This window comes from Triticum aestivum, chromosome 7A (genome assembly GCF_018294505.1).
Source record: "Triticum aestivum cultivar Chinese Spring chromosome 7A, IWGSC CS RefSeq v2.1, whole genome shotgun sequence".
Lineage (NCBI taxonomy): Eukaryota > Viridiplantae > Streptophyta > Magnoliopsida > Poales > Poaceae > Triticum > Triticum aestivum.
This window is the reverse complement of record NC_057812.1, coordinates 477535763-477547513: the sequence shown is the minus strand read 5'-3', so window position 1 is coordinate 477547513 and position 11751 is coordinate 477535763. Positions and strand designations below refer to the sequence as shown.

General features: G+C 45.7%; 1 protein-coding gene across 1 annotated transcript; it reads left to right on the top strand.

The window, feature by feature from the left end:
- The first annotated feature begins 9432 nt into the window (after positions 1–9432).
- On the top strand, positions 9433–11498 carry LOC123147658 (F-box protein At5g49610). Its single transcript, XM_044566923.1, has 2 exons — positions 9433–10933; positions 11013–11498. Exon 1 carries the CDS (start codon positions 9730–9732, stop codon positions 10894–10896), a length of 1167 nt encoding a protein of 388 aa, XP_044422858.1. The 5' UTR covers positions 9433–9729; the 3' UTR covers positions 10897–10933; positions 11013–11498.
- Positions 11499–11751: the final 253 nt, after the last annotated feature.

Here is an 11751-nt window from a genome sequence, read left to right as displayed (position 1 = left end):
CACGTGGCGGCTCGTGGTTGGCGGGGCGATTTCGTCCGGCCGGGGACGGACGTGTCCGGCCGGCGCGAGGTGGAATTTAGGGTTTGGACGGGGGAGAGATCCGGATTTGGAAGAGGGGGTCTATATAAAGGCATAGAGGGAGCTAGGAGAGTCCAAATGAGGTGCGGTTTTCGGCCACGCAATCGTGATTGAACGCTCTAGATGATGGAGAGGGTTTAGGTGGGTTTTGGGCCAACTTGGGGGGTGTTGGGCTGCAACACACACGAGGCCTCTTCGGTCCCTCGGTTAACCGTTGGAGTATCAAACGAAGTCCAAACGATATGAAACTTGACGGGCGGTCTACCGGTAGTAAACCAAGGCCGCTTGGCAAGTCTCGGTCCAATTCGGAAATGTTTAATCCCCACACATGAAAGAAAGGTAGAAATGACCACCGGAGGAGAACGAAGCGCCGGAATGCAAAATGGACGACGGGGAAAATGCTCGAATGCATGAGATGAACACGTATGCAAATGCAATGCACATGATGACATGATATGAGATGCATGACAACGATAACAACACACGGAGACAAAGACCCGAACCCGAGAAAATAAAATAACTTAAGGCCGGAAATGGCAAGAGTTGGAATACATATTGGGTAAGTTACATCCGGGGTGTTACAACCACATCCACCGCCATCCTCCTCCACCATGCCGGAGCTGATACCCCGACGCCGTCGGCCATTACAAGAGATCGACCTCTCTCATCCACGGCTCCGGACCGAGATCCTTGCATCCCGTCCTCTCGCTTCATCCCCGCCGTTGTCCACCTTGCCGGCGCCGCTCCCACGACCGTCTCGTCCACCGCACCCCGCCGCCACCGTCTACCCTCCTAGATCTGCTTCCATGCTGCCAACAGCCATCACTACCGCAGCACCATCAAATTCTCAACAGATGCATACACGGCACCGCACCAGAGGTGGTACTCTTTCATATCTGCTCAACTTATTTATCGCAGGAAGAAAATAGATCGCCACTGCTTTACTCTGATTTCTTGTCCATCACTTGTTAGTTGAAAGCAAACATTGGTTGCAAAGTTGCCTTTGTCCAGTTTGCACCTTCAGATCCGCCATGGCATGCTCAACACTATACTCGCAATGCTTATGGTTTTCCCCTTTTATATTCCACACTAGTTAAATAACAGTAGACTAGATTTCAACATTGGGTCAGTCAATTTTTGAGAGCTCGCCGGTGCGAAGGAAGGGGCTCGGTGGGGATGGTGGTTGTGGGGGGCGGTGATGGGGCCTCGCTGAACGAAGAGAACTCAACACGGGTGGGGCGGGGGTGGGGTGGTGGCGGCGGAGGAACACAGGCGGTGGGAGTCGGTGGTTCGTTCGGCGGCCCGTGCGGTGTTCCGTATGGGAAGAATCAGAGACGAGGAAGAAGAAGGGTTAGGAGATGTAGGATCTTCATCCAACCGCCTGAAATGGTCGACTGACCCAAATGACAAAAGTCACGCGACTTGCATGCAGACATGCCTTTATATTTAGTACCATCATCATATCTGCTTAGCACTGCTCCTGAATCGATCAAGCTAAACAACGTGCCACTCATAATTCCAAACTTGTTGCTCAAATACGGATATGATATGATGCTAATATTACTAAAACAGATAATGTTTAATTGGTCAGCTAATGTTCCTACTTTACTTTCGAAAAGCACATGCACCACATATAGAGAGACAACAGGGATTTGCATTCTTAATGTGCTATGGTTCATCATGCATGGGCACTGCGCAACAAACATTTTATTATCCAAAATCTGCTTGCTCTTCTTTAGCATGTTCCTCTTCCGTTCTTCTTTAATAAGTACTCTCTCCGTTCCTAAATACAAGCCTTTGTATAGATTCCACCATGGACTACATATGGAGCAAAATGAGTGAATCTACACTCTAAAATGTATCTGTATACATCTGTATGTGATCCATAGTGGAAATCTCTACAAAGACTTATATTTTGGAATGGAGGGACTATGATAGTAGTACAGTATGTTCCTTGTAGTAAAGATGAGCAGGGACATTGGCAGTGTAGAGGTCTATACGGACGGTTGTGATGGACACTTTGAACTCTTCAGGCCTCTTTGATTCGTAGGATTTTGTAAACATAGGAATAGGAATTGTAGTGGCCTGCCCACTTGAATCCTATAAGATTAGCAAGGAAATGCGGGGAGGTGTGTCGCCTTTGAGAGTTACACGGATACTAACAGTACCACACCTTCAGTTGAGGAGAGCTGGTATCCGAAGCCTTTCTAGCCGTACCAGCAATACTAGCACATATATTCCAACAAGTTCCACTTTGCTTATTTTACTTGTGATGCTTACGATTTTCCCGTTATATCTACATTATGATTTGCGTAGCTGCTTTGTGTCTCACTAGCAGTAGTCCACTCTTGAAGCTAAACAACACACCAATCATAAGTCCAAAGCTTACTTCTTCAAATACGAATTGTGATATGATACTGATATTAGTTAACAGACACACATTTAATTGGTCAGGTAATGCTCCCACCTAATTTTCCAAATGCATGTGGCCACATATAGAGAGACAACATGGAATTGCATTTCTTTGGGCGTTGTGATTCATCATGAGTGGGAAATCAACACTGTATGCAATGAAGCGGAACCTCAAGAATATGCTTCCTCTTCTGTTCTTTAACATGTTACTCTTTTGTTATTCTGTATTTAGTACGTACAATATGTTCCTTGTCAGGAAGGGGAGTAGGGACATCTGCAATCAACAGTTGATAGAGTTGGCCTATACGTGATCGATAGGCTTTCAATTAGTAGCGGCAATACAACACCGTAATTTCCAGCTAGTTCCACTTTCCCGATTTATATATCCTGGTTATGGTGTACCCCTTTTATTTAAACTACGATCTGCCTAGTTGTTGTGTGCTCTTGTTATCATGGTTTGGCAATAAACTCTCTCTATATAGTATATTATGAACCTATCATCTGCCAACCATCCTTACTTCTGGAGCCTATTTTTTGTGTACTCGTGCCAGATTATATTAATGCACGCACCATATTACAACACACATGGGCTCTCTTATCAGAATCCAGTGATAGCATACAACGGTTTACAGGGGCGCTCCTATACTAGAATATCCTCTGCATTACAAAGATAATCTCACTACTATTTATGTTTTCATGCTTCTTAGATATTATACGTAATCATAGTGAATATCAGAATCCGCGCATCAGAAGAATATTGTGGAACACTGCAACGACTTACAGAATTGGCACCAAGGCATTGAGTGCCATTCTAGATGCAATGAAACTCATATGCTCCCCACTTGTAGATTCTTGTTGAGAATATGATCCTAATGACTATTCTGACCTCGAGGAATCAAAAGCAGATGGCCTGTCCTGTTCACCCATCAAGGTGCATGTTCTAATTTGGCAAGGTTTTATTGATTGTGCGTATCTTGCATAAGTTATCTTGTATTTCTTCTACTTTGTAGCACCGCCATTTGCTTAGTGTACTCATCATATATATGTTAAGATGACATGCCCATCCATTATCAATACATATTCCATCTGTCATCATATCATGTTTTTCCACTCAAATGTTGTTCTTGTTCATCAGACATCAGAAAGGAATAGGGTGATTGCCGAACCTGAGGGAGCATCAGCAAAGTCCTTGAAAAACGTGGTGGTGCCGGAGAAATTAGACAGCACCCCACTTATATTGGTTGTACAACCAGTGACACAAAATATAGTACCGACTCCAGCAGACTGTACCCATACTTTACTGGCCACACCACTAGCCCCACCACACAGGACCTGCACTCCAGCAAAAGGTATGTCGATTTCAGTTGCCATAGCACCAGCCATACCACAGAAAAATCCCACTCCAGCAAAAAGTACAACAAGTCCACCGGCCGAAGACCTATCCCAACTACAGAGATGGCCAATTCCTGCAGATTGGAACTCCATTCCAGTTATTTCTAGTTTAAAAGACAATACTTTCAATATTGTTAGGGACTACGTGCATATATTCCCATCATGGGAAGATTATAGTGAAGACAAACACCATTTTCACATCTTCCTGTCCCACTTACGTGTAAGTGTTATTATTCATGGTGATTATTTTCCTGTTTTCTGCTGATTGAACACATCAATAATTTATATTACATTGTTGTAAGTAGGTGAGGGTCAATCTGCATAGTCATGACGAGCAAAGCTTGCTTGCGCTTTTCAAGGAAGCATTGCAGCAGTATCGATGTTACCTGAGGAAATCACACTTTGATGGCAAGTCTATAGACGAATTTCCGATGAAGTCTCATGTGCTAAATTTAGAAGACATTGAATGGAAAAACCTTGTTATGCACTGGTCTTGTTCCCAGGATGAGGTACTGTCTATGATATCACATGACAATTTGAACTTCTACTTTTCTGCATGTGCCTTACGGATCTTTTTTGCAGGAAATCTGCTCGAAGAAGAATTCTGGTTTGAAAAGGATGACAGGATATCGTAAATATGCCGCCCGCTACTTTGCTCTTGTTAGTACCTGTTGTCCTGTATCGCTGTACTTGCATACATACCTGGTTCATTATGTGACATCTTGCTTATCAATTGTTCGCTCCAAATTATCTGATCTATATGAATGGTTACATTAGTGTAGAATATATCCAATGCCAATGATTTTTTTAGCTCTACATTGTTCTTGTAAGTACCTGTTGTCCTTTATCAATGTACTGATATTGACAACTAGTTGTACATGTACCATAACTTTGCATCTTATTTTCCTTTGCCCTCCATTTTCTACACATCAGATCTATATTTACTCTTACCATAAGGTTGGATAACACTGATGGTACTGAAGAGGTTTAGCTCTGCATTGCTCTTGGCTGTACCTTTTGTCTGTATCGCTGTATTTACATTTATAGCTACTTGGTTATGTAGCATCACTCTTCATCTTATCTTAAATATTCTCCATTTTTCTTATATTATCACATCTATATTTACTCTTAACAAAATGTAGAATAAAGGCAATGTTTATGAAGAAGATTATGTGGTAAAATTCTTGAATTGCCCCCCCCATCAGCATGGACAAGGGCTTTATAGAGCCTGTCTTCACCAATAATGTAAGTTTGTCCTTCTCAAGCCGTCACACTTTGTTGTGTATATTTGGTTAGGCATGACTGCAACAACTGTTTATTTTTTGTGTTTGCATCAAATTGCATGTTTAAAGTTTATTATGTAGTTCATAAACAAAAGTTTGTCCTTCTCAATTTAAGTTTTCAGTTGTACAACCAAGTTCCTTCTTCATACCATGTAAATTAAACTATACAAAGCAAGTGATCTTCTTTTGCACTGCATGTATGCTTCTGTTCTTGATCCGTAATCCAGTGGTGTCGTGAACCTACCCACTACAGCACAATGTCATATTCTGCAATGTCTTAACTATGAACAATGTCATATCATTCTACTATTATTTAAATCGTCTCTTTATTTGCCAATCTGAAATGGGATAAATTGATAGCACACTAACCATTGATACTTATGAGTTCTTGATCTATAATCCAGTGGTGTCGTGAAGCTGCCAACTCCTTACAATATCATTTCCCGCCATATCTTGACCTGAACAATACCATATTGTGTTAATGTTATTTTAAATTGTGTCACTTTATTCGTTAGTAAGAAATGTGATGAATTGTCAGCACTCATACTTATATGTGCAAAACCTGTCATCTGTCTGTTTGTTGATCTTTCAGAGTGAGGAGGATATAAGTGTCAAACAAGCACAGTCTCATCAGCTTGCTCGGCTGCTTGCGCTGTAGCTCCCGAGCAGGGCTAACCTTTCTTGAACTCTATTGAAGTGCTGACGATTTTGTATATTATTTTGTCGACGTGTTTATTCGCACTGGTGGCTATCTTTGATGCCCGGTGTATGTAATCTGCTGTCTACTTGTGCTTTATTATCATAGTGGGGAACTTTGATGCCCAGTGGATGTAATATGTCGTAATTTCTTTATTGTATAGTCTAGGTTTTTTCTTATTCACGATGCTGCATTTATTTTACTGTATGCATATTCTGTCTTCGCAGTAAACCGGCCAAAACATAAAATTATGGTACATAATCGGGCCGTCATGCAAATCACTATGTATGATCCATATCATGGGCCTAGTCATCTTGGTCCGTTAACATGCCTAAATATAAACTGGCCCACAAGTAGATTCGGGCCTTTAATAGGCCGAGTAAACAGCCGGCCCTATTTTCGCAAGAAAACTCAATGGGCTTTTAGGAGGCTGAAAAGTAGGTTGGACCTGAAACGTGTCGAACAGCTCGCGGGCCGACGGCAGGCCGAAATAGACCCCGGCCCATGATTGTGCCAATCACATCACGGGCCGTTAACATGCCAAAATTGTCTCGGTCCTTGTTTGGCCCAATTAGATTATCAGCTGTGAGCAGGCCGGATGCAAACCGGGCCGTAGTTAGACAATTATATGACGTGCTTTTAACAGTCCAAAATAAATATAGGGCCGAAATGTTAAACGAGCCTTTAACAGGCCGAAACTAATATTAGGCCTAATTACTAAATGGACATTTAGCAAGTGGGCCCAAAAGTATAGTGTCCAGTTGACGGGCTGAATCTGATATGGGCCATAATTTGGCCCAAAGCCTCTTAAAGGGCCGAATCTTATCTAGGCCGTAATTTGGCCCAGAACGTGGTAGGCTTTTAACGGGTCGGATCTCATATGGGCCTTTATTAGGCCCGAAAAGTGGCAGGCTGTTAATGGACCGGATCAAATATGGGCCGACATTTGGCCCAAAATATAGCAGCCTGTGAATGGGCCGATCCACTAGTGTCCTCAAAATCTTGTGGGCCTTTAGCTAGGCCGGCCCATTATGGTCGGCAAAATCTTGTGGGCCTTTAGTTGGGCCAGCCCATTATGGTCCGCAAAATCTTGTGGGCCTTTAGCTGGGCCAACCCATCATGGTCCGCAAAATCTTGTGGGCCTTTAGCTGGGCCAGCCCATCATGGTCCGCAGAATCTTGTGGGCCTTTAGTTGGGTCGGCCCATTTAATATATATGGGCCTCTGTTGGGCCCTGCCACATGTCGACGTATCATAGGCATGTCTCCTCCAATGGATGGGCGACATCTGGCCCACCGAGGAGCAGACACGTGTTTCCTCCGGCCAATGAGAATTTTACACATGGAAAATCACCATTGGTCCGGGCTGTTAACTGGTTATCGAATCCAAGACTGGACCCGATAGCTTAACAGCGAGCCGTTACGGTGGATGCCACGTGCCAGTCACCCTTGAAGAAAGCACTTCTATGACGCGCGATTTACCGTCATGGAAATGGACACTTCCGTGATGATAATTTTGGTAATGTCATGGAACACTTCTACGACAACACATGTGTGACTATCTTCATTCTGTCATAAATTTGTCATGGATGTACATGCATGACAGAAAACGTGACCTACTGTGACAAACACGTATCATCACGGAAGTGTCTTTTTTTGTAGTGTATTTGGGCATCGGAATGGTTCCGAGTGATTCGGGTATTTTTCCGGAGTACCGAGGGGTTACCGGAATCCCCCGGAAAGTGTTGGGCCTACATGGGCCTAAGGGAGAGAGGGAAGCCCGGGGGGAGGGGGGGTTGCGTGCACCCCCTCCTAGGGAGTCCGAGTAGGACAAGGAGGAGGGGGTGCGGCCCCCATTTCCCTTTCCCTCCCACTCTCCTTCCTATTCCCTCCGGTGAAAGAAAGGAAAAGGGGGACTGGGCGAATCCTACTCCTAGTAGGACTCCCCCCCATGGTGCGCGCCCCTGGCCGGCCTCCTCCTCCTCCCCTCCTTTATATACGGGGGCGGGGGGCACCCCAAAGGCACACCAATAGTTCTCTTAGCCATGTGCGGTGCCCCCTCCATAGTTTACTCCTCCGGTCATTGCGTCGTAGTGCTTAGGCGAAGCCCTGCGCAGATCACATCATCATCACCGTCACCACGCCGTCGTGCTGACGGAACTCTCCCTCGACCTTCTACTGGATCAAGAGTTCAAGGGACGTCATCGAGCTGAACGTGTGCTGAACACGGAGGTGCTGTATGTTCGGTAATTGGATCGGTTGGATCGTGAAGACGTTCGATTACATCAACCGCGTTAACCTAATGCTTCTGTTTTTGGTCTACGAGGGTACGTGGACAAGCTCTCCCCCTCTCGTTGTTATGCATCTCCTAAATAGATCTTGCGTTATCGTAGGAAATTTTTTGACATTGCATGCTACGTTCCCCAACAGGGGACGACCCCGGCCGACATGCTACAACGTTATGTGCCCTGCCACTTGCGGTGGGCCCGGTCTTTGGTTCACAAAGCCCTGACAACAATGGTGCCTCCCTAGCTATGGCAACGATGGAGGCCTTTCTCCTCTATCTCCGGCGAGCGTCTTGACGGTGTTGGAGATTGACAGTTTTGACGTGTGCAAGAAGCCTTGGTATTTGTTTGTATTTTCGTTTCTCTTAGGCTCTATCGTGCAAGGTCTTTACAATAGCTACTTGTTGCCGTGTGTTTCATTTTTTTCCATGTATGTGTGTTCCAAATGCATGATTGCCTAAAAAATAGAACGGAAATTTTATTTGGCTGACGTGCATTTTGAATGTTTTTCTGGCAGTCTTAATTGTATCCGGGGTGATAATTTCTTCATAGCAACATGACATTTTCTAGAAAAAGATAGTTTCGAGCCTTATTTTCAGAAAATGCCATATTTGTCTAAGAAACTGCCATCTCTCAAGACCGACTAACTAAACTGTCATCTTTTTTATAACCACCGTACTGGCAATTTTATTCAATAATCAGGCGATTTACATCTGATTGCATGGTTGCAATCAAGAACTCACGGGTTATATCATACGTAACAACACTTGAAGCAGTAACTAATCCCTCTTTTGCACAACAATGAATAGCTTCATTGGCTTCTCTTCGAGCGTATTGGATGCTAAGACCCTGAAAGTTTGGGATGTACTCCCTCCGTTCCAAATTACTCGTCGCAGAAATGGATGTATTTAGAACTAAAATACATCTAGATACATTCATACCTGCGACAAGTAATTCGGAACGGAGGAATTAAGATTTAATCTTTCTGATCACAGTACTTCCCGTCGACCGGCAGTCGGCAGATTCCTATTCATCCCTGATAGTCTGACAATCCGTCTCAACAATAACATGTTTCCAATTCATCTCCATTGCTAGCCGGACAGCGTCTCTAACTGCAAGGAGTTCCGCACTATATGGATCCGTGATTCCAGGAAGTTTTGTATTTCTGGCCAACAGAAAAGTACCTTCATGATTCCTCACCACGACACCCGTAGCTGCATACCCATCAGTACTGCTGACCGCTGCATCTGTATTAATTTTCAGCCAGCCTACCTCGGGCGCTATCCATCTTCACTGCTGCCTACTCTTTGGTTGTTGGGCGCCAGGAACATGCAGTGCCTGTACTAGTTTTTGCACCAGATCCATGGCCCGTCCTGGCTACTACAGTACTTCACTTCCTCGTGAGTGTATTTGTTTCGGCTGGCCCAACAATTCCGAACCCGCCTCACCTAGAATCCGCCTGCTTACGCACTTGGTGTAAAAGCTGAAGGCGCCTTCACCTGAAATCCTGAACGCTATGCTCCCTTTCCTGCGGTGTTTCTGCCGCTAGAACAAGTTCCCCCAAAGATCCAGTAGGAGAGGAGCATGGCAGAAGCGGCGGCCGTCGGCGGGCCTCACCTCCCTGATGAGATCGTCACCTGGGAGATTCTCATCCGCCTGCCGCCGAAGCCCCTCCTCCGCTGCCGCGCCGTCTGCTGCTCCTGGCACCGCCGCCTCACCTCCGACTCCAAATTCCTCCTCGCCCACCACCGCCGCCAGCCGTCGCTCCCTCTCGTCACCACCGGAGAAACCCATGAGAGAAGGATCGACGCCCTGGACCACTGCACCCGCGAGCAGCGCCCTGTCGCGCGGACGGCCACCGCCGGGGACCTCGACGTGCTCGCCTCCTGCGACGGCCTCCTCATCCTCGTCGCCTACGGCGGCCTCCACATCTGCAACCCGGCGACTGGCCAGCGCGCTCCTCTCCCGCTGCTTCACGCCGCCTGCATCTCCGGGTTGTACCCTCACCGCCCATCGGGGTCGTACAGAGTGCTGTGCTGCTTGAAGAGAGCCGAGGACGGCCGTGCCGTGTACCACGTGCACACCGTCGGATCCGGCGAGCTCAGGTGCGTCGGGCAACCTCTCGATCCGTGGGCGTCCGGGCATCAGGTGCATGCGCTGCCGATGATGCTCTCTTGGCACCCGCTCGTGCTGGCAGACGGCAGATTTTACTGGCACCCCGTGCATTTGCCTGGTGGCAGCGGCAAGGTCAACGACATGCTGGTGTTCGACACCGTGGCCGAGTCTTTCCAGCATATGATTTCGCCCGTCGAGGGCCCCCTTCTTGAGCTGTTTGAGATGAACGACACTCTTGGATTGTATGCCTTCCGCGGTGGCACAGCTGATCTTTGGGTGCTACAGGATCACCACAGCTGGGCCTGGTCAATGAAGCACCGGATCAAATTGCAGGTGGTGGCCTTCTCTCTAGTGCCGGACATCCAAGGAGATTTGCTCCTCCTTTCTCGAAAGGGAGAGACAGGCATTCGGTGGCAATATCTGCAGTATATTTCTGGTGCCGATGGCAGTTTGTCCACACGGTATGAATGGAGCGTGTTTCTGAATCTTAAGAAACATAGGTTCAGAGAAAGCCTTGTTCCGCATTCCTTCTTCTTGATGGATGGCAATAATGATGGTGGTGTGGATGAAAAGCCGTTGTTCGACGGGTTGTCAACTGTGGCAGTGCTTCCTGATGATAATTCTGAGCTTCATTAAGGAATCCGTGATGGACAACCAGTGAATCGTTGCAGGAGTGAGTCACTCTTGATGATTTTGAATTCTCATCATTTCTTAGTAGTATGTTTTTGCTAACTAAGTTTGGAATGTTCAAGGTATCTGATAAAGCAAAGATGAGTAACCTGATACCATGCCTCAAGTTTCCGGTGCTTCCCATCAACACATTATTTGTGTTTCCCATCAACGCATGATTGGCATGCAGAATAAAGTGCTTATGGTATCAGGCTTATTTAGTTTCTGCACTATAAACTTTGTAATAGGCTCTGCCAATTTCGCTGCTGACTTGTGTGCGAAGGAGGCAACATTAGCTAGGGCCACTTTGTTTCTCTGCAGGTCTTTGTATGTATACTTCAGTGGTTGGATTTCTTGATGTTGTCCATTATTGGCATGAGCTACCATGGTACAATGACTCGACTACGGTTGCAACTTTGGCGAGAATTTGGAGGCATATAGTTGTATCATAGTCTCCCTTTTGTTTAGGGTAGTTTTCGTATCTGTGGGTTCAGTTTCCCTATATCTGATTGTATACGGTGTTCTACTCCCTCCGTTCCTTACTATAAGACCTTTTAGCTTTTTCTTGATTCATATGTATGTAGACACATTTTAGCATTTATGTTCGCTCATTTTATTATGTATGTAGTCAATATTTTGAAATAGCTAGAAGGTCTTATATAGGGAACGGAGGGAGTATTGATCTAATATAAATGAGATGCAATTTCAAAAAATAATGCTAGGGCCACTTGATGAAGCTATGTATCTAGGGTAGGATCATAGGCCTGACCTAGATACCCTCCCCTAGGACATCACCCTAAAGTCAGAAGCGTTCAAGGGATA